General features: G+C 37.2%; 1 protein-coding gene across 15 annotated transcripts in view; it reads left to right on the top strand.

Moving 5' to 3' along the window:
* The window catches only part of TUT4 (terminal uridylyl transferase 4), a 173,265-nt gene that overhangs the window by 138,870 nt on the left and 10,768 nt on the right, over nt 1-23,627 (top strand). For 10 of the 15 annotated variants that reach the window (XM_064281965.1, XM_064281968.1, XM_010591275.3 and 7 more), the window contains 5 exons: nt 1,790-1,905; nt 2,843-3,066; nt 4,045-4,145; nt 18,340-18,787; nt 22,582-22,740. In XM_064281965.1, coding sequence (XP_064138035.1) covers nt 1,790-1,905; nt 2,843-3,066; nt 4,045-4,145; nt 18,340-18,787; nt 22,582-22,740 — 1,048 coding nt within the window. Of the gene's footprint in view, nt 1-1,789; nt 1,906-2,842; nt 3,067-4,044; nt 4,146-18,339; nt 18,788-22,581; nt 22,741-23,627 lie in introns of those variants that run through there. The other 5 variants (XM_010591279.3, XM_064281970.1, XM_010591278.3 and 2 more) reach the window with 3 other exon arrangements.

Here is a 23,627-nt window from a genome sequence, read left to right as displayed (position 1 = left end):
TGCCTTAAGCAGCTGGTTGAATTGAGAAATGGCTTCATTTCATCCTGGCAGAAAATGTGATGATGAAGATACTAATTAGCTATATTAGTTTCATCAGCACGAATGTTTCTCTTGCCATTTTTTTAAAACACAGCTTTATTGAGATATAATTCACATACTATATAACTCACCCAGTTAAAGTGTAGAGTGTTTTTTAGTACACTGGATTGTACAACCATCACCACAGTCTAATCTTAGCACATTTTCATCCTCTCTAAAGGAAATCCCTTTACCTATTAGATATCAATCCTCTTACCCTTTCTCATCCCTTTCCCAGCTTTAAATAACTACTTACTGCCCCTATAAATTTGCTTGTTCTGGACATTCCATGTAAATGGAATCATACAATGTGTGTCCTTTTGTGTTTGTCTTTCACTTACCAGATGTTGTCAGAGTTCATCCATGTTGTAAAACCAACTAAACCAAACCCACTGCTGTCGAGTTGATTCCGACTCATAGCGACCCTATAGAATAGAGTAGAACTGCCCCATAGAGTTTCCAAGGAGCACCTGGCGGATTCGAACTGCCGACCTCTTGGTTAGCAGCCGTAGCACTTAACCACTACGCCACCAGGGCTTCCATCCATGTTGTAGCATGTACCAAAACTTCATTCCTTTTTATGACCAAATGATATTTCATTGTATGGATATGGTACATTTATCTATTCATCAGTTGTTGAATAGATTGTTTCCACATTTTGGCTATTCTGAGTAATGCTGCTATGAGCATTTGTGTACACATTTTCGTGTGAATATGTTTTCATTTCTCTTGGGCATATACCTAGCTATGTAATTGCTGGGTCATTTTGATAAATTAGTGTTTAACTTTTCGAGGACCTGCCAAACTGTTTTCCAAAGTAGCTGCACCATTTTACATTTCCATCAGCAGTGTACGTGGGTTCCAGTTTCTTCACGTCCTCACCAACACTTGTTATTGTCTGTCATTCCGATTATTGCCATTGTAAAGGATGTGTCTCTTAAACTTTTATCCCTGACTTTAGATGGATTTATAGTGAGCTATATAAACATGTTCTCTTGCCTTCCAGAAGTATGGATACAGTTAGGACCACATAGCCTTTATGACAGTGCACAACCGAGCTAACGTTTAGAAGGATAAGCAAGGAGCCTAGGGTAAAGCAAAAATGAGCTTAGTTCTTTTAAGACTTGAAAAATTGTTTGTGCTTATTAGTTTCCTACCATCTCCTTCGGTACATCTCACTGTATATGATAGATGTTACATGTTCATGAAAGTTGTATGTAAATCAAATCATATTTTAAATAAACCAGAGGACTGATGAGGAGAAACTTTTTTGTGAAGGAAATAATTTCTTGCAGAAACTGCCTGTTGCAGCAGAAAGCATGAGCTTTGTAGTCAGACTTAGGTCTAAATCTTTTTTATCCGCTTCTTACCAGCTTTTTTACATATGGGCATTTGACTTGAACTCTGAACCTCAGTTTCCTTATCTGTAAAATTAGGATGAAAATAGTGTCTGCTTTATTGAGGTGCTGCAGGGATTGAATGAGAAAGTGATTATGGAGGTGAAGTGGTTAGCACTGTTAGAAACTGTGATGTTAATGATTCCAAATCTTATTTTTGTATCTTGTTTTACAGAGGAATATTTGTTGATATTTCTTTTCTTCTTCCCTTTTTTTTTTTTTGAAACTACTTTTACAGCTTGGTTTTCTTTCCATTTGGTTCCATAAGCTTTACAGAGATTTTTTTTTCTAGTAAAATTGCATTTTCTTTCTAGGAGTACTTCTTTGATTCCAGAGTATTAACAGATGGAGAACTGGCTCCCAATGATCGATGTTGCCGCGTGTGTGGGAAAATAGGGCACTACATGAAAGACTGCCCTAAGAGGAGAAGGTTGGCAAATGATTATATATCAACATTACAGGAAAAATAAATGTTAGGTCAATTTATAGCTATAACTGTGTTCAGAAATGCTTATGTGAGAAAATTAAGGGTTTCAGATTAGAACATATGTAGCTAAATGTACATTTTGTAATGGGGTGAGACTTAGTCATATGATGATATCTCATACCATTCATTTGTTCATTTATTCATTCATTCAGGGTTGTTGTGTTTTGTTTATTGAAGAAACATTTATTGACACATACTATGTGTTGGGAACTTTGCTAGGCACCAAGGAAAAAAAGATGACCAAGATACGGGTTTCTTGCTGGGGACCTCAGAGTCATACAAGCCATTAATTAAAATATAATACATGAATCCTTGAGGTATATGGTGTAAGGTATACCTGTATACTATGTACCTTGAGAAATATGTATCCTGCACACTCCCTCAAAAGATATCTATGAAACATACTTGCACCGCACCCTCCCCCAACACAGGTTCTATATATTGTGTTTAACAGGGCAAGAAAATCCCTTCTTTAATTATCAAGTCTGGCCTAATATAATGAGCTTATAATTTTTCAGACAAAATACTATTTTTCGTCACTGCTATTTTATTGACATAAATTTGGGCAAGATACTTCTCTGGTTCTTAGCTTCTTACTCTGTAAAAACAAGTTAATAAATACCAGCCTTTAAGGATTGTCGTAGGATTGAGATTCTACATTAAATATTTTTTATTTTTGATATTGTAAAAATACTATAATGCCCAGTTTCTGTTGTATGAGTAGGTGTGCTATAAATGTGAGTTCCTTTGACTTCAAAAACATGGTGCATGAAACAATAGGCGTGTTAGGCCCTTTGTGATTGTGGGACTCTTACATAGTTTAGTTTGGTCTATGACTCACTCAGCTTACAAGTCCCTAGCCCCACATTATTGGTATCAGCAGTTTACTGTTTAGACTAAAGAAGAAAGACAGTGAAGAAGAGAAGGAAGGGAATGAAGAAGATAAAGACTCCCGAGATCTTCTTGACCCCCGAGACCTCCACGACAATCGAGACTATAGAGACCCCAGAGACCTCAGATGTTTTATTTGTGGAGATGCAGGACATGTACGAAGGGAGTGCCCAGAGGTCAAGCTGGCCCGTCAAAGGAATAGCAGTGTGGCAGGTAAACAGAAAAAGCCAAAAACTGTTTCTAGTGGGAATAAAGTCATTTGTACTGATTGCATGCCAAGGGACTGATTTCTCTGTACTCCAAATCTTGTCATATGATTTCGGGCCTTATAATTTCTTAAAGAGATAAAAATTATTCAATGAGGCTCTTAGTTTGAACAGTATTTGGATATGTTCAGAGTCTCCGGGTGGTGCAAAATGGTCAATACCCTCGGCTGCTAACTGAAAGGTTGGAGGTTTGAGTCTACCCAGAGGTACCTCGGAAGAAAGACCTGGCCATGTGCTTCTGAAAAGTCAGTTATTGAAAAACCTATGGAGCACAGTTCTACTGTGACATATATGGGATCTCCATGAGTCAGAGTCTACTTAACCCAACTGGTTTTTTTTTTTTTTTTATATACTCACTGTAGAGGTCTCAACATTCTGTGGTAGTCAACTCCTTCTTTGGATTTGCGTCAGACTATTTTTCTTGCTCTTAAATGTTAAAATTCTTTATCAGAGGTTCTTTCATGGGAACATGTATGAGAAATTATAGTTCCCCCCAGTACTACTGTGAGAAAGAGGGGTCTGTTCTTGGTGTATTTCATAGGAATTTTAAGAATCATGTAGTAAAATAAACTCCCAAATAAGAGTGTTTTGGAAAAACATTAAATTATTTTAGAAGTAATGATTTCTAGTTATTCAGATTCTTATTGCACAGTGTATTTGCTTAAATAAATATGTTGTCTCCTTTAAAAAAAAATAGCAAGGTATTTGATCTTAGTTCCAAAACCAGTGCATTTTTGATGCATTTAGAGGATTGCAAAATGGCTTCGAAAAAAAGTTGTTAGAAATTCTTTACTAGCATAGATTAATAATCCAAATTTATAAAATCTCAGATTTGAGACTCTTTTACATAAGAATGGAGATTAAAAAAAAAAATCATTTCTCTCCTACCTTGTCTGCTGATATTTGTTGTGATGTCTTCTCTTAGCAGCCCAGCTGGTCCGAAACCTTGTAAATGCCCAGCAAGTGGCCGGTTCAACTCAGCAACAGGGGGATCAGCCTATAAGGACTAGACAGTCCTCAGAGTGTGTAAGTACCTTTCAGTGGGTTAGTCTTGACAGGAAGATAGCCCTATCTTTGGTGAGTGATAATGGATTTCTCTCTCAGACTGGCAAATAAAATCCTGCAGATTACATAATGCCTTGTAGAGGCACCTTTTCTAGGCACATGAGGTTGAATGAACATTGTGTTGGAGTAAGGTAAATCTGGGATTATTCTGTGGACAATCTGCTTTTTTTTTTTTTAAATTGTGCTTTAAGTGAAAGTTTACAAATCAAGTTGGACTCTCATACAAAAATTTATAGACACCTTGCTATATTCTCCTAACTGCTCTCTCCCTAATGAGACAGCATACTCCTTCCCTCTTACATTTCTTCTCAAGTCCATTCAGCCAGCTTCTGACCCTCTCTACCCTCTCATCTCCCCTTCAGACAGGAGATGCCAACATAGCCTCATGTGTCTACTTGATCCAAGAAGCTCATTCTTCACCAGTATCGTTGCCTATTCCATAATCTAGTCCAATCCCTGTCTGAAGAGTTAGCTTTAGGAATGGTTCCTGCCTTGGGCTTACAGAAAGTCTGCGGACCATGACGTCTGAGGTCATTCTAGTCTCAGTCAGACCATTAAGTCTGGTCTTTTTATGAGAATTTGGGGTCTGCGTCTCACTGCTCTCCTGGTGCCTCAGGAGTTCTGTTGTGTTCCCTGTCAGGACAGTCATTGGTTGTAGCCGGGCACCATCTAGTTCTTCTGGTCTCAGGATGATGTAGGTCTCTGGCTTATGTGGCCCTTTCTGTCGCTTGGGCTCATCATTACCCTGTGGCTTTGGTGTTCTTCATTCTCCTTTGCTCTAGGTGGGTTGAGACCAATTGATGCATCTTAGATGGCCGCTTGCTAGCATTTAAGACTCCAGACGCCACTCGCCGAAGTGGGTTGCAGAATGTTTTCTTAATAGATTTTATTATGCCAATTGACTTACATGTTCCCTGAAACCAGGGTCCCCAAACTGCTGCCTCTGCTACACTGGCCTTCGAAACATTCAGTTTATTCAGGAAACTTCTTTGCTTTTGGTGTAGTCCAATTGTGCTGACATCCCTGTATTGTGTGCTGTCTTTCCCTTCACCTAAAGTAGTTCTTATCTGCCAACTAATTAGTGAATACTCCTCTCCCACCCTCTCACTCTCCCTCCTCTTGTAACCACAAAAGAATGTTTTCTTCTCAGTTTAAACTATTTCTCAAGTTCTTATAATAGTGGTCTTATACAATATTTGTCCTTTTGCATCATGCCTTCCAGGTTCCTCCATGTTATGAAATGTTTCACAGATTCCTCACTGTTCTTTATCGATGTGTGGTATGCCCTTGTGTGAATATACCATAATTTATATATCCATTCATACGTTGATGGGCACCTTGCTTGCTTCCATCTTTTTGCTTTTGTAAACAGTGCTGCAATAAACGTGGGTGTGCATATACCTGTTCGTGTAAAGGCTCTTACTTCTCTGGGATATATTCCGAGGAGTGGGATTGCTGGATCATACGGTAGTTCTATTTCTAACTTTTTAAGGAAGTGCCAAATCGATTTCCAAAGTGGTTGTACCATTTTACATTCCCACCAGCAGTGTATAAGTGTTCCAGTCTCTCCACAGCCTCTTCAAGATTTATTCTTTTGTGTTTTTTGGATTAATGCCAGCCTTGTTGGAGTGAGATGGAATCTCATTGTAGTTTTGATTTGCATTTCTCCAATGCCTAATGATCGTATTTCCTTATGTATCTGTTAGCTACCTGAATGCCTTCTTTAGTGAAGTGTCTGTTCATATCCTTTGCCCATTTTTTAATTGGGTTGTCTTCTTGTAGTTTAGTTTTTGCAGTATTGTGCAGATTCAGAGATCAGGCTCTGAACAGAAATGTCATAGCTAAAAACTTTTTCCCAGTCTGTAGGTAATCTTTTTACTCTTTTGGTGAAGTCTTTGGATGAGCATAGGTGTTTGCTTTTTAGGAGCTCCCAGTTATCTGGTTTCTCTTCTACATTGTTAGTAGTGTTTTGTGCACTGTTTATGCTATGTATTAGGGGTCCTAACGTTGTCCCTGTTTTTTCTTCCATGGTTTTTATCATTTTAGATTTTATATTTAAGTCTTTGATACATTTTCAGTTCATTTTTGTGCATTTTTGTGAGGTATGGGTCTTGTTTCATTTTTTTGCAGATGGGTATCCAGTTATGCCAGCACCATTTGTTAAAAACACTGTCGTTTCCCATTTAACTGACTTTAGGCCTTTGTCAAATACCAGCTACTCATATGTGGATGGATTTACGTCTGGATTCTCAATTCTGTCCCATTGGTCTATGTGTCTGTTGTTGTACCAGTACCAGGCTGTTTTGACTACAGTGGCAGTATAATAGATTCTAAAATCAGATAGAGTGAGGCCTCCCACGTTGCTCTTCTTTTTCAGTAATGCTTTACTTATCCAGGGCCTCTTTCCCTTCCATATGAAGTTGGTGATTTGTTTCTCCATCACATTGAAAAATGTCATTGGAATTTGGATTGGAATTACATTGTATCTATAGGTGGCTTTTGGTAGAATAGACATTTTTTCAATGTTAAGCCTTCCTATCCATGAGCAAGGTATGTTTTTCCACTTATGTAGGTCTCTTTTAGTTTCTTGCCGTAGTGTCTTGTAGTTTTCTTTTAATAGGTCTTTTACATCTCTGGTAAGATTTATTCCTAAGTATTTTATTTTCTTGGGGCTACTGTAAATGGTATTGATTTGGTGATTTCCTCTTTGATATTCTTTGTTGGTGTAGAGGAATCCAACTGATTTTTGTGGTTTATCTTGTATCCTGATACTCTGCTGAACTCTTTTGTTAGTTTCAGTAGTTTTCTTGAGGATTCTTTAGGGTTTTCTTGTATAAGATCATGTCATCTGCAAATAGAGATACTTTTACTTCTTCCTTGCCAGTTTGGATGCCCTTTAGTTCTTTATCTAATTGCTCTGGCTAGGACCTGCAGCACGGTGTTGAGTAAGAGTGGTTGATAAAGGGCATCCTTTTCTGGTTCCCAATCTCAAGGGGAATGTGTTTAGACTCTCCATTTATGATGATGTTGGCTGTTGGCTTTGTATAAATGCCCTTTATTATGGTGAGGAATTTTCCTTCCATTCCTATTTTGCTGAGAGTTTTTATGATGAATGGGTGTTGAACTTTGTCAAATGCCTTATCCGCATCGATTGATAAAATCGTGTGGTTGTTGTCTTTTGTTTTATTTATATGATGGATTACATTGATTGTTTTTCTAAGGTTCAACCATCCCTGCATACCTGGTATAAAACCCACTTGATCATGGTGAATTATTTTTTTGATATGTTCTTTAATTCTATTGGCTAGAATTTTTTTGAGGACTTTTGCATCTAAGTTCTTGAGGGATATAGATCTATAATTTTCTATTTTTTTGTGGTGTCTTTTTTTTTTTTAACCTGGTTTTGGCATCAGGTATATGCTGGCTTCATAGAATGATTTTGGGAGTATTCCATCCTTTTCTATGCTCTGAAATACCTTTAGTATTAGTGGTATTAACTCTTCCCTGAAAGTTTTGTAGAACTCTGCAGTGAAGCCATCTGGGCCTGTGTTTTTTTTTTTGTTGGGAGTGTTTTGATTACCTCTTCAATCTCTTCTTTTGTTATGGGTCTATTTAGTTGTTCTACCTCTGTTTGTGTTAGTTTAGGTAGGTAGTGTGTTTCTAAGAATTCATCCATTTCTTCTAGGTTTTCAAATTTGTTAGAGTACAATTTTTTGTGGTGATCTGATATGATTCTTTTAATTTCAGTTGGGTTTGTGGTAATATCACCTGTCTCATTTCTTATTCAGGTTATTTGCTTCCTCTCCTATTTTTCTTTTGTCAGTTTGGCCAGTGGTTTATCAATTTTGTTAATTTTTTCAAAGAACCAGCTTTTGGTCTTGTTAACTCTTTCAATTGTTCTTCTGTTTTCTATTTCATTTATTTCTGCTCTAATTTTTGTTATTTCCTTTCTTCTAGTGCCTGAAGGTTTCTCTTGTTGCTCTCTTTGTATTTGTTGAAGTTGTAGGGATAATTCTTTGATTTTGGCCCTTTCTTCTTTTTGGATGTGTGCATTTATTGATATAAATGGACCTCTGAGAACTGCTTTCGCTGTGTCCCAAAGGTTGTGATAGGAAGTGTTTTCATTCTCATTGGGTTCTCTGAATTTCTTCATTCCATCCTTAGTGTCTTCTATAACCTAGTCTTTTTTGAGCAGGGTATTGTTCAGTTTCCAAGTGTTTGATTTCTTTTCCCTGCTTTTTCTGTTATTAATTTCTACTTTTATGGCCTTATGGTCAGAGAAGATGCTTTGTAATATTTCGATGTTTGGGATTCTGCTTAGGCTAGCTTTAGGACCTAATATGTGGTCTATTCTAGAGAATGTTCCATGTGCACTAGGAAAGGAAGTATACTTGGTTGCTGTTGGGTGGAGTGATCTGTATATGTCTATAAGGTTGAGTTGGTTGATTGTGGCATTTAGATCTTGTGTGTCTTTATTGAGTTTCTTTCTGGATGTCCTGTCCTTCACCGAAAGTGGTGTGTTGAAGTCTCCTACTATTATTGTGGAGCTGTCTATCTCAATTTTCAATGCTGTTAGAGTTCGTATTATATATCTTGCAGCCTGTCATTGGTGCATAAATATTTAATGTGGTTATATTTTTCTGGTGTATTGTCCTTTTAATCAATATATAGTATCCTTCCATATCCTTTGTGGTGGATTTGACTTTAAAGTGTATTTTGTCAGAAATTGATATTGCCACTCCTGTTCTTTTTTGATTGTTGTTTACTTGATACATTTTTTTCTATCCTTTGAGTTTTAGTTTGTGTCTCTAAGTCTCAGCTGTGTCTCTTTTAGGCAGCATATAGATGGATCATGTTTTTTATCCATTCTGGCACTCTCTGTCTCTTTATTGATGCATTTAGTCCATTAACATTCAGCGTAATTATGGATAGGTATGAGTTTAGTGCTGTCATTTTGATGTCTTTTTTACGTATTGTTGAGAGTTTTTTTCCTGCTTAATATTTCGTGCTGACTAGTTTATATATTGTCTTTTCCTCTTACTGTTGTCGATTTTGTTTCTGTTGAGTCTATTTCTTTCTTGTATTTTATTTTGATGAGTAGGATAGTTAGTCTACTTTGTGGTTAACTTGATATTTTCCCAAGTTTAAAACTAACCTTTATTTATATCGCTTTGTCTTCCTCCCCATATGAAAGATCTATGAGTACATTTCTTAGTCCCTCTTTATTATTTTAATGTGGTCTTCTTTTACATAATGACATTGCTGTTTCCGTTTTGAGCGTTTTTTTATCTTGGTTTGTTTTGTGATTTCCCTGTCTGGGTTGACAGCTGATTGCTCTGTCCAGTGTTCTAGTCTTGGGTTAATACCTGATATTATTGATTTTCTAACCAAAGGACTCCCTTTTGCATTTCTTGTCGTTTTGGTTTGGTTTTATGAAATTCCTAAACTACTGTTTATCTGGAAATGTCTTAATTTCACCTTCATATTTGAGAGACAGTTTTGCTGGATATGTGATTCTTGGGTGGCAATTTTTTTCCTTCAAAACTTTATACATTGACTTCTTGACTGCATGGTTTCTGCCGAGTAGTCCAAGCTTACTCTTACTGCCTGTCCTTTGTAGGTGACTTTTCGTTTTTCCCTCGCTGCTCTTAAAATTCTGTTTATCTTTGGTTCTGGCAAGTTTGATTGTAATATGTCTTAGTGACTTTCTTTTAAAATCTACCTTATGTGGAGTTCGATGAGCATCTTGGATAGATATGTTCTCATCTTTCATGATATCAAGGAAGTTTTCTGCCAACAAATCTTCAACAATTGTCTCTCTATTTTCTGTTATCCCTCCCTGTTCTGGTACTCCAATCACTCGTAGGTTATTTCTTGATAGAGTCCCACATGATCCTTAAGGTTTCTTCATTTTTTTAAATTCTTTTACCTGATTTTTCTTCAAATATATTGGTGCCAAGTGATTTATGTTCAGGGTCCCCAATTCTGCCTTCCACTTGCTCGATTTTGCTCCTCTGACTTTCTGTTGAATTGTCTGATTCTGTAATTTTATTATTAATCTTTTGAATTTCCAACTGGTGTCTCTCTATGGATTTTTGCAGCTTATTAAATTTTTCATTTTGTTCTTGAAGAACCTTTTTAATTTCTTCAGGTGTTTTATCTGTGTGTTCCTTGGCTTGTTCTGCATATTGCCTGATCTCCTTCCCTATGTCTTGAAGAGTTCTGTATATTAATGTTTTGAATTTTGCATCTGGTAATTCCAGGAAGGCACCTTCATTCAGAAGACCCTTTGATTCTCGGTTTTGAGAGCTTGCTGAAGCAATCATGGTCTGTTTCTTTATGTGGTTTGATATTGACTGTTGTCTCTGAGCCATCTATAAGTTATTAGTTTATTTTATGTTTGCTTACTGTATCCTGTTTCTTGCTTTGTTTTGTTTTGATAGGCCCAAATGGATTGCTTGAGTGATCTAGCTTGATTATTTTCGCCTTTGGGGCACTGATGTCCTGTCCCCAGATGGCTAGAGTTGTTACCAGGTATATGAGCTTATGAGTCCATTCACTTTTCTTTTATGGATTCAGCTCAAGTGTCCAGGTAGCTGGTCATCAAGTGTGTGGTACAGGCTCTGTTGTACAGTCTTAGAGCGTCAGGGTGTTTGGTGTAGGTACCGGTATCTGCTTGCAGCAGGGGGTCACGTTGTGAACAAGGCAGGAGGCTGAGAACTGAGGAAAGCACGTCCCTCTTCCCTACAGCGTGCAGGTGGGTGGGTTCTGCAGATGGACCATAGGCACTCAGTGCTTTTGGTCATAAGGACTGGGAGGTACCAGTTACCTTTGGACCCCTGTCGCGGGTGGCTGGGTGACCTGAGAGGAGCCACCAGTCCATAGGCCCCTGATGTGGGTAGGTGAGGACCCTGCTTACTAGGCAAAGCCATGTCAAATATCAAACACTCACCTCTCCACTGCACAGCTTAACCAGTCGCAGTCTGCCAGCAAGAGCCTATTCACCTGGAATAGGCCCACATAGGTCCATGCAGGGGGGAAGGTATTCAAAGTCCATGGACCGTTTATGTGCCTGGACAGGAGCCGCCTCTGTCCCGAGCTTCCCTGGTTAGTGGAGCTGGCAAAGTGTCTTTTCCCCCTGTGGTGAATTTATTCCTTCTACAAGTCAGGGAGCATGGCTCAGGGTGCTCACATGGGCCTGTTTCAGGCCCAGGGAAATCAACAGTCAATGAAGCCAGCTTGGGGGTGGGGGCTCGGTAACGCAAGTACTTAGCTTTTGCCTAGAGTGCCGTTGCTCTGTGGTTCTGGAGGTGTGAGTAGGCTGTGTGGCTGGCTACTTCTCCCTGAGCAAACTGCAGCTGAACACTACCACCAGCCTGCTGCAGCTGCTTCCGGGAATGGTACCGGAGGGATCTCAGAGATTCAGGGTCCAGCAGCTCCTCTCTGCTTCTGAATGGGCTCACTCTCCCCCTGCCACTTAGTCTGTTTTCTAACTTTGCCTTTGATGTTCAGGACTCCTAGCTTGTCATAAATATAATCATTTCACTTGATTTTTCGAGTCTTTGTTGTAAGAGGGATCGCTGGAAGCATCTGGTTATTCCGCCTTCTTGGCCCCGCCTCCTGGACTCTCTGTACTTTCATGAGCCTGCTTCCTTATTTGTAAAATAAGATAACAACTGCCTAATAAGGTAATTGGTTAGATTAAAATAATGACTTTGAGATTTTAGCCTTTGCTTAGTGGAAAAATGTCATCATTAAGAAACATAAAATTGAGATGTATTATATGTTTAGTGCTGTTAAGGCAACACGTGATAGGATTTCATTTGCCAGTATTCCCATAACTATTGATATAAGCTCACTACTTCTTAGAGAATAATTTCCTCTTCCCCTCCCCCTCCTGCCCAAGGTAACCACTAATAACCTGTCTGTATATATTTACCTATTCTTGTCATTTCATAAAAGTGAGATCATACAGTATTTGTCCTTTTGTGATTGCCTTATTTCATTCAGCACAATATCTTTGAGGTTTATCCATGTCGTAGCATGCATAAGGACTTCTTTTCTCTTTATGACAAAGTAGTATTCCATTGTATGTATATATCACATGTTTTTTATACATTCGCCTGTTGATGGGCACTTAGGTTGTTTCCACCTTTTTGTGTATAGTACTGCTATGAATATAGGTGTTCATATGCTTGCTCATGTCACTAGTTTTAGGTCGCTATGAGTCAGAATCGACTAGATGGCAATGGTTTTTTTTTTTTTTTTTTTTTTTTGTAGGGTATATAGTTACAGGGTTGCTATGAGTCAGAATTGATTCCAACTCGACAGCAATGGTTTTTGCTTTTTTAGGGTATATACCTATGAGTGGAATTGCTGACTCATATGATAGTTCTATTTTAAAAATTTTGAGGAATCAAAATGCTGTTTTCCACAACAGTTATATGGTTTTCCATTCCCACCAGCAATGGATAAGGGTTCTGATCTCCCCCACATCCTCACCAACACTTGTTGTTTTCTGTCTTTGGGTTTTTTTTTTTTTTATTCTTGCCATTTTAGTAGGGGTGAGTTGGTATCTAGTTGTAGTTTTGATTTGCAGCTCTCAGGGTCAGCAGTTTGAATCCGCCAGGCGCTCCTTGGAAACTCTATGGGGCAGTTCTACTGTGTCCCTCCTACAGGGTCGCTATGAGTTGGAGTCGACTCGATGGCATTGGGTTTTTTTGTTAATGGCTAATGACATTGAGCATCTTTTCATATGTTTGTTGTCCACTTGGATATCCTCTTTTGTGAAATGTCTGTTCATGTCATTTGCCCATTTTTTGATTGGGTTATTTTTCTTTTTGTTGTTAAGTTGTAGCCGTTTTATATATACTTTGGATATTAGACCATTCTTGGATATATGGTTCCTAAAGATTTTTTCCCAGTCTGTAGGTTGTCTTTTTCCTCATTTGATAAAGTCCTTTGATGAACTAAGTATTTAATTTTTATGAGGTCCCAATGATCTATTTTGTATTGTATTGTTCATGGATTTGTTGTATTTTATATCATTTAAAGAACTTGGTCCTGTAGCTTTGTCTGTATATTTTCTTCCAAAAATTTTATGGTTTTAGGTTTAACATTTAGGTCATTGATCCATTTGGAATTACTTTTTGTATAAGGTATGAGGTATGGATCACACTTCAGTTTTCTGCATGTGGAAATCCAATTTTTCCAGCACCATTTGTTGAAGAGACTGTTCCTTCCACATTAAATTGACTTAGCACCCTTGTAGAAAATCAGTTGACCCATAGATACATGGTTTTATTTCTGGGTGCTCAGTTCTGTTCCGTTGGTCTGCATGTCTATCATCAAACCAGTAGCAGACTGTTTTGATTAACGTAGCTGTGTGTTTTAAAATCAGGAAGTGTGAGGCCTCCTGCTTTGTTCTTCTTCTTCAAAATTGCTTTGGTCCTGTTGGGGCCTCTTGCCTGTCCATATGAAGTTGAGAATTAGTTTTTCCATTTCTGTTAAAAACCCTGTTGGAATTTTGACTTAGATTGCATTGAATTTATAGATCATTTTGGATAGTATTGACATATTCACAGTATTAAGTCTTTCAGTCTACGAGCATGGGATGTCTTTCCGTTTATTTAGGTCTGTTTAGTCTTTTGTGGCAGGGTTTTATAATTGTCATTGTATTAGTCCTTTACATACCTGTTTAGGCTTAGTCCTAGGTATTTTATTCTTTTAGATGCTATCGTAAATGAAATTTTCTTGATTTCCTTTTCAGATATCTTTTTGTGGTGTATAGAAACCCAAATAATTTCTGTGTGTTGATCTTGTACCCTGCAGCTCTGCTGAATTCTTTTATTAGTTCTAGTTGCTTTCTTATGGATTCTTTGGATTCTTTCTTATGGATTTTTTATATATGGGATCATATCATTTACAAATAGAGATAGTTCTATTTCTTTCTTTCCAATTTGGATTTATTTCTTGTCTTTTTGCTCTGAGTAGGACTTCCAGTATAATATTGAATAGAACTGGTGAAAGCAGTTATCGTTGTCTTGTTCCCATTGGAAGGCTGTCAGTCTTTCTCTATCGAGTATAATGTTGGCTTTTGGTTTTTTATAGATGCTCTTAATCTGGCTGAAGAACTTCCCTTCTGTTTCTGTCTGATTGGGAGTTTTTATCAGAAAAGGATGTTAGATTTTATCAAATGCCTTTTTTCATCTATTGAGATAATAATGTGTTTCTTTTCTTTTGTTCTATTAATGTGGTGTATTACATTGATAGATTTTCTAATGTTGAACCATCCTTAAATTTCTAGAATAAATTCCACTTGTTCATGGTGTATAATTTTTTTAATGTATCGTTGGATTCTGTTTGCTTGTATTTTGTTGAGATTTTTTGCATCTATATTCATAAGAGATATAGGTCTGTAGTTTTCTTGTTATGTCTTTGTCTGGCTTTGGTATCAAGGTAATGCTGGGTTTATAGAATGAGTTAGTATTTCTTCCTTTTCTATGTTTTGCAAGAGTTTGAGGAGGGTTGGTGTCAGTTCTTCTCTGCCTGTTTGGTAAAATTCCCCAGCAGAGCTGTCTGGTCCAGGACTTTTTTATTGTTGCTGGGAGGTTTTTGATTAATAATTCAATCTTTTCTCTTGTAATGGGGCTGTTGAGATTTTCTACCTTGTTTTGTGTTAGATTAGGTAGACTGTGTGTTTCTAGGAGTTAGTCTATTTCATCTTAAGTTTTCAAATTTGTTGGAGTACAACTTTTCATAGTATTCTGTTAAAATCCTTTTTTTATTTCACTTGTATCTGTAGTATGTATCCCGTTTAATTTATTTGGTTAATTGCTTCCTTTCACATTTTTTGTCAGTTTAGCTAACAGTCTGTTACTGTTATTGATCTTTTCAAAGAATCAACTTTTGGTTTTGTTGATGGTCTTTCTTTAAAAAATGGTTTATTTTTCTGTGTACAAGCGTTTCACCTTTCTGGTTAAATTTATTCCTAGGTACTTTATTCTTTAGGATGCTATTTTAAATGGTAATTTTCCTTAATTTCCTTTTCCGCTTGCTCATTGCTAATATATAGAAACCCTGCTGAGTTTTGCATGTTGAACTTATACCCTACCATCTTGCTGAATTCATTTATTAGTTCCAGTAGTTTTCTTGTGGGTTCTTTAGGGTTTCCTATGTATAAGATCATGTCATCTGTGAAAGGATTGTTTTATTCCTCCTTCCCAGTTTGGATACCTTTTTATCCCCCCCTAGCCTAATTGCTCTGAGTAGGTATTGAATAGCAGTAGTGAGAGTGGGCATCGTGTCTTGTTCCTGATTGTAATGAGAAAGCTTTTAGTCTTTTTCCATTGATTCATGATGTTAGTTGTGGGTTTCACATTTATTTATAACAAATTTAATCCTTAGAGTGCCATGTGAAGTAATAGGTATTAACATGATCAAATTTTACAAATTGGGCAACTTGAGAGTAAGCGAAATAAAAAGATTCAAACCCAGGTCTGTCTAGCATCAAAGCTCTTAATTCTTACATGTATGCTAAATCCAATGTGATCTGTGTTTTAGAAAGAAAAATTCTTAAAATATTTGAAGAGCAATAATAAAGACTTAAAATGGGAAAAACAGGGAGCTCTTTCCTCCCATTTTAATACCTACATGTGCTTAACACTTTCATAAATGTTACATAACAACAACAATAAAATTAGCCAGCATTTCTCAAGTGCTGTGTGCTATACAGAAACCCTGGTGGCGTAGTTGTTAAGTGCTACAGCTGCTAACCGAGAGGCTGGCAGTTCGAATTCACCAGGCACTCCTTGGAAACTCTATGGGGCAGTTCTTCTCTGTCCTATAGGGTCACTATGAGTCGGAATCGACTCGACAGCAGTGGGTTTGGGTTTTGGATGTGCTGTATACACGCATTATTTCTTATTATAAAATATTTCAAGATTACAAAAAAGTATTTAAGAAAAAATTCATGTACCACCGCCATACTTTAACAGTTCTTATCATTTTGTTATTTTTGAGGTATTAAAAATACACCCACAGTTGAAAACCCTTGTTCGTCCCATTCCTGTTGAAACCCCTGTTGGTGGATCCCATTCCTTATATTTTCTTATCCTCCTTCTCTGGCTTCTAAAAGATAACTACTGTCTTGAATTTGGTGTTTATATTTTCCACATGCATTCTTCAGTTAATTTTTACAACAGCCTATGAGGTAGGTTCTGTAATAGTTTTATGAAGATACTGAGATTTAAGTTTCTTGCTTGAGTTCACAGAACTTGAACCGTAGGCTTCTCTGACTTCAAAACCTGTGCTCTAACTGTTTTCCTATGCTGCCTCACTTTTTTCTCACCTTAGCTTTTAAAGGATGTTTGTCTACTAGACATTTTTATTCGGATGGTTAACAAGGCACCCCAACCTCAATATGTCTATAACATAACTCATACTTCTCTGCAACCTTCAGACTTGGCTCTGTGTTCTCCATCTCAGTGAATAATACCACTGTCTATCCAGTTTCCAAACTTTCTACGTTACCCTCAACCCCCACATCCTGTCACAAAGTCCTGTTCTTTCTGCCTTTTAAAATTGGCTCTTTTGCTTCCCTCTATTCCCTATTGTATTTCTCTAGCCCAGACTGCCATCATCTCAGGACTACTATAATATAGTAAACTCCTAACCAGTCACATCAGTCTTTATTATGATTATTATTATGCCCTTTTAATTTTTCTTTTGGGAGAGTAGTTTTTCTGAGATATAAATTCATTGTGTTTTAGATGTGTTTCAGAACCTTCAGTGGCTTTCCACTGCTCTCAGGATAAGGTCTAAACTCCTTTATGAGGCTTACAAGACATTATGTTTTCCCTGTGTAGCTCTTCAACCTCAGATCTGCCATTCCTCTGCCCTTGTATTTCAGTCATATCGAAAATTTTCCAGATTCTTATTTTAAAAAGCCATGCTTTTCCATGCCTGTGGAATTTCAATCATGTTGTTCTCTCTACCTAGAAAATTCTTCCTTTCCCATTATCCTCACCCTCATCAGGTTGGTTTCTACTTACTGTTGAGACTCAGCTTGAGGATCACTTCATCTGAGAAACTTTCGTTGATCTTTTCTTCTCTCCTCCTTTCAAAGTGGGCTAGGTGTTCTTCCTCTGTGATTTCTTTATATTACACCATCTTCATCATCATAGTAATTAATTATTATTCTTTACTTTTATTTGTTATGTAATCTTTACCTGCTCCTCTCCTTGGTCCCCATAAACTTTCAGCTGTATGAGAGTATGCATGCTAATATTGTAATTATTAGCACCTGGAACAATGCCCAGTACATAATTAACAGTCAATAAATACTTGCTGAGGGACTGAATTAAACAGACTGTAAAATATTTAGATGTAAGTTTCTAGTTCACACTTGGGAGTATGCATGTCATGATGGGAGTATTATCTGGACTTCTTTTCCTTGGGTAATAAAAAGGTATATGAAGAAAAGTCCATCTGAGAGATGGTGTGAATACCTTGGGAAAAGTTCTACCTGCATGCAAAATGAGACTTTATGACTTCAGAAATTATATTAATATTGTGTTTTCAGTGAAGGTTTACCCCAGCACTTGAGGCTTCCATTTTTCAGTAACATTGGTTACATTCTTCACAATGCATGAACATTTTCAATATTTTTGTTCTGGTTGTGTTTCCGTTAATCTAGTTTCCCTGCCCCCTTACATTCTCATCTTTGTTTTTAAAGTAATTGTTGAGCGTTTGGTCTCACATAGGTGACTTTTTAAAGGAGCACAATACTTGTGATACTCATTTTATTTTGAGCCAGTTTGTCATTTAGCTACAAGGGGACCTCAGGAGTTAGTTTCGGTTCAAGGTTTTAAGAGTATCTCAGGGCAGTAGTCTGTAGGAGTCCTGCAGTCTCAACCAGTTCAGTAGATCTTTTTTTTTTTTTTAAATGTAAATTGAGGTTCTGTTCCACATTTTTCTCCCATTTTCTCAAACTCCATCTCTTGTGGCCCTGATTATTTGTTGTTACACACATTTTAGAGTTCTATTTATAATGTCCTAATGAAATAAATCCATAATTTTATATTTTGATAATCTGTGTTCTTTTATGAAATTTAAGATGTTTGTTAATTTGAAAATGTATCTTTTTTCTTTGCAGTCTGATTCACCATCTTATTCCCCTCAGCCTCAGCCATTTCCACAGAACTCTTCCCAATCAGCTGCTATTACTCAGCCTCCATCACAGCCAGGATCCCAACCGAAGCTTGGCCCACCTCAGCAGGGAGCCCAGCCCCCACATCAGGTCCAGATGTCTATGTATAACTTCCCCCAATCACCACCAGCTCAGTATTCTCCCATGCACAATATGGGGTTATTGCCAATGCATCCTCTCCAAATCCCTGCTCCATCCTGGCCCATCCATGGCCCAGTGATGCATTCTGCACCAGGCAGTGCCCCCAGCAGTATTGGCCTGAACGATCCCAGCATCATCTTTGCACAGCCTGCTGCCAGACCTGTGGCGATCCCTAGCTCCTCTCATGATGGACACTGGCCTCGTACTGTGGCTCCAAATTCCCTGGTGAACAACGGTGCAGTCAGGAATTCCGGTAACCCTTCCATCTCTTCTCTTTACCTGCCTGTCTTTTTTTCCTAATTAAGCAATACATGTTTATTATAGAACATTTGAAAAATAAAAACAAAAAAATCGTCCATAATCTCAATTCTCAGTGATAACTACTAAGTAATATTTTGGTATATTACCATCCAGTCATTTTTTTGTATACTTGCATATTTTAAAAATAGTTGGTATACATATAAATCTAGTTTTATACCTAGCTTCTTAGTGATTTTATATTTTTACTTTTAAAATGCTTTATTATGGAAACTTAAAAAACATACCTAAAAGGAGAGAGTAAAATACGTTGGACCCCCATGTACTCATTACTTGGCTTTAACAGTTATCAATATTTGCTATTCTTTTACTTGTTGCCCCTCTTTCTCATTTTTTATAATTTTTGGTTTGAGTATTTAATCACATCCTAGTCATTGTATCAAATTTGCCTGTAAACTTCAGTTTATATCTTTTAAAAAGAAATCACAATACTATTACCATACCCAGTATCATCTAACACATAGTTTTTATTTAGTCTTCCCCATTTCTCTGAATAGTGTTCTTACTGATTTATTTGAATCAGGATTCAGACAGAGCACATGAATCACATGTGGTTGTTATATCTCATAAGTCTTTTTTAATTTATAAAAGTTCTCCAGTATTTTTTCCCCATGCCAAGTATTTATTGAAGAAACTAGGTTAGTAGTCCTTTAGAATTTCCTGCCTTCTGGAGCTGGCTGATTATATCCTTGTGGTATCCTTTAACATGTACCTCTGTCCCTGTATTACCTATAAGCTGGTAATTAGAGTTAAAAGGCTCAATTAGATTCAATTTCTTTTTTTTTTGCAAGAATACTCTTTGGTTGGTGCTGTGTACTTTCTGTTCCTCACTTCAGAAGGAACTTGATATCTGGTTTTTCCTTTTTTAGTGATTTTAAGATTGATCAGGGAATTCAGGTACTGGTAGCCCTTTCTATCCATCCATTATAAATTTCTTCATTAATTTTTACTTAGTGGTCAAAGCTACCATTGACAATTGTCTAGATCCATTATTTCATTATGGGTTTTTAAATGGTGATTTTCTATTTATATCTGGTGATCTTCCATAAAGAAGAGTTTTCCTTATTAGCTACTTAGTTACTGTCTTACTTTCCTAGTGCTGCTATAACAGAAATATCATAAGTAGGTGGCCTTAACAAACATTTTTTTGCTCAGTTTAGGAGGCTAGCCAAGCTGACACATAACATTAACTCTCACAGTTACCCTGAAATGTAGAATAAAAACTTTATCAATTTTCAAAAGAACAAGTTTAGTGATAATTTTAAACAAAAGTATACCATTCCTTAGAACACCAATGTAAGCTGTCCCTCCGACCTCTTTTGGAACAACGCAGATAGTAAATTTTCTGAACTGAAGTGCTAGAATGAGGCAACTATTTAGATTTCTAAGATCAAAGGATATATGGCATTCATGGTTCTCTTAATGTGGTTTCTGCTTATCTCACTCAACAAATATTTATTGAATATATGGCATGACACATACCATGATAGGCACTGAGTTTTATAACCATGAAGATAGATATGGTTTCTGTGTGCCTTTTGATATATTGGCTCAGTTTTTACAGTTTTAAATCTCCTCTTCCCCTGCCACTAGTTGATCTGTGTTTCAGCCATACTCAACTAATTAACATCCTGTAAATATACCATGCTGTCTCTTACCCCTAGCCTACTTGTTTATCTAAGTTGTTCCCTCTGCTTGGAATGTCCTCTGCATTAACTTCTGCTGCTCATTTTTACCTCTTTCTGTCTTGCCCCAAAGTTTGACCAACTCATTTCTCCACTTTTTAATTGAGATCACTTTCTTTAGGAAGCCTTCCTTAATCCTTACTCATCTGTCCTCCAATTGTATTAGGTATCCTTTCTCTCCTTCGTGTCTCCTTAACATTCATATCATACCACTTGTGTTGAAATTGTTTGTCTGCGTAACTCAGTAGAATGAACTCTAAAAAAAACACTCTAGAGGCTAAAAATTGTGCCTTGTCTGTCATCGTATCCCTAGTATATAAAAAAATACCTGACATATGGTAGATACTTTATTCATATTATACATTATTTCCATATTTTAGCGCCTTCCAGATTCATTTGCTAACCACTCCCTCCCCCCATGAAGTATTTTGTTAGCATGCTGTGCTAAGGTTTTTTACAGCAGCATGTGAAAAAAAACTGGCATAGTGGCACTTAGGAAAATACATTGTGGTGGGGAGGGTGTGGTTGGCAAAATGTAAGAGACACATCTTGTTTGCGTAAAAATACAGTGTATAATTATTCAATAAATATTTGTTGGATGGATGTACAACTCATAATATTATGGCTAAAATAATTATTTTAGTAATAGCCTAAAGCTGATAGTATAACTATTTTATTATGTTAAGAACGGAAAGACTGATGACAGTACATTAAAATGAGTATGGTGGTTGTGTTAGATTAAGAGATTCTGCAAGTTTTTCCTTGCATTTAAAGAATTGTCCTTTAAAGAGTTACAGTACTAAGATATTTGGCTGTGAAAAATGGGATATATCCTAAAAAATACCCTTTTATGTTAAAACTGCATTTCTCAATTGATCACTACCCCCGAGCTCTTTAGCTCAGCCCCTAATTGTAACTTGGCTTTATGAACTTGCAGCTAAAGGCAGCTGTTTTGTTTTCTGGTTACCTCCTGAGAAACTGAGGTTGTAGTGTGACTCGTATGGATTTGGATTTGTTTCTTTGCTCCCTACTCCTACCCATCGTCTTCCTCTGAATTTGAGTTCCTGCCTGAATTTGAGTTCCTGCTAGATCATTTAGTGAGGAAAAGCAGCGTCTTTCAGATTATTCCCTAGCACATTGCAACCCTGCATGTAAGAAGCTACCAGAAACAATCCAGAAAATGCAGGGAACACTGCACTTTGAAAGATGTACTTAAAGGGAGAGACGGATTTGTGGGGTGATTAGCTATAGAAAGAATAGGACTCATACTCTTTGAGTTCCTACTTATATGCCAGAACTTATGTCAACCACTTTCTATCTGATTTAATCCTCATAATAATCTGAGGTTCAAAATTGTAGTTATCTTTGGAACTGGGATTTGAACTTAGACCTGTTTGGCTTCAAAGCCCAGGTTCTCAATCATTATATCACAGTGCCTGAAGCTCCAGGTCGAGATATAATTGATTCTGGGATAGTTAGAAATGTCTTTGGGATAAAATATAAGCTACTTAGCATGATGTACTAAGTTTCCTTGAAATGGGGATCCCACCTACCTGTCTGACTTTTTCTCTCACCACTTCCCTTTACTGCTATCTCTGTTAATACCAATTTTTTTTTTTTTTTTTTGCAGCTCCTTGTATCCAAGCTTTTGTACATGCCATTCCTTCTGTCAGAAATGCCCTGTCTTCTCAATTTTTCCTAATTTGTTCCTTGTTCTTCAAATTCAGCTTGGTCATCTCAGGAAAACCTCCTTTAACCTTTTTAAAGACTGGTTTAGCTCCTCTTTAGAGCACCTTCTGTGTATCTGTTACAGCAGTTATCACGTATTATTGTCTGTCTCCTTACTTGTATGTCTCTTTTATGAATATTTTGTGCACAATTACAGTGTGTTAGATTCTTTATAAAATTTTTTTGGTATCCTCTGCATTTAGCATAGGTCTTGGTCAGTGGTAGGTACTGAGTAAATCTTTGTGGAATGGAAGAACGTTTGAATGGACAAACTGATGTTTTAAAAATGTGTTTTTCCTTTCTCGTTGAAATGCAGAGCCAGGCTTTCCAGGACTAAATCCTCCAATTCCTTGGGAACATGCACCACGTCCCCATTTCCCCCTTGTCCCAGCTTCGTGGCCTTATGGTTTGCATCAAAACTTCATGCATCAGGGAAATGCCAGATTTCAGCCCAACAAACCTTTCTATACTCAAGGTACCGTTACTCACAAATTAGTTAACAGGTTGGGTGGGTTTTGTTTCGGGGCAGGGAGCTTCAGTGAAGGCCAGGACATGGGAATTAAAATTCATGCATTGACTGAGCATATATGGAGAGCATACTTTATGTCAGACTGTGCTAGATGTTTGTTGTTCAACGTGAATAAAATAATATCCCCACACATAATGCACATTTTATTAGGAGAGCCTGACATGTAAAATAGGCAAACGTAGAAGCTTAGGGTGATCAGTTAAATTTGCCCTAGTAGGAGGGGGTCAGGAGGGCAGGATATGGATATGAGAAATTCATGGATTTTGGCATTTGAACTAGATATTGAAAAGGAACTTTTTTCTAGAGATTTTCTGAGGATTTAGAGGGGAGGGTGTTCTTAGTTGAGGGATTAATATATGCAAAGTCACTGAGTTTTGCCTGGCATAATGAAGAAGGAAAGTAAAGCTAGAGCACGAGGTATATAAGAAAGAGGTATATAGGTGATGAGGCTAGAGAGGGTAGGCTGAGGCCATATTATAAGAGTTTGGGCTTCATTTAGTAAGCTAACCTGAAAATCATTGCCATCAAGTCAATTCTAGAACTGCCCCATAGGGTTTTCAAGGAGCGGCTGGTGGATTCCAACTGCCAACTGTTTGATTAGCACCCAAGCTCTTAAACTTAATGTACCACCAGGGCTCCATTTAGTAAGTAGTGGGGATCTAATAAGTTTTTGAATCAAATATACATGATTAGATTTGTTTAGTAAAGCTAGGACTTGAATAACATTAGAATTCATTATATTCTTCTTGTGCTGATGTACCAATAACGGCTTTGACCTAGGTAATGAATATTACAAACTAAAGAGAATTCCAAGGAACTTGTAGCATCTTATC

Source organism: Loxodonta africana, chromosome 3, assembly GCF_030014295.1.
Source record: "Loxodonta africana isolate mLoxAfr1 chromosome 3, mLoxAfr1.hap2, whole genome shotgun sequence".
Classification (NCBI taxonomy): domain Eukaryota; kingdom Metazoa; phylum Chordata; class Mammalia; order Proboscidea; family Elephantidae; genus Loxodonta; species Loxodonta africana.
This window is presented reverse-complemented; position numbering and strand designations above follow the sequence as displayed.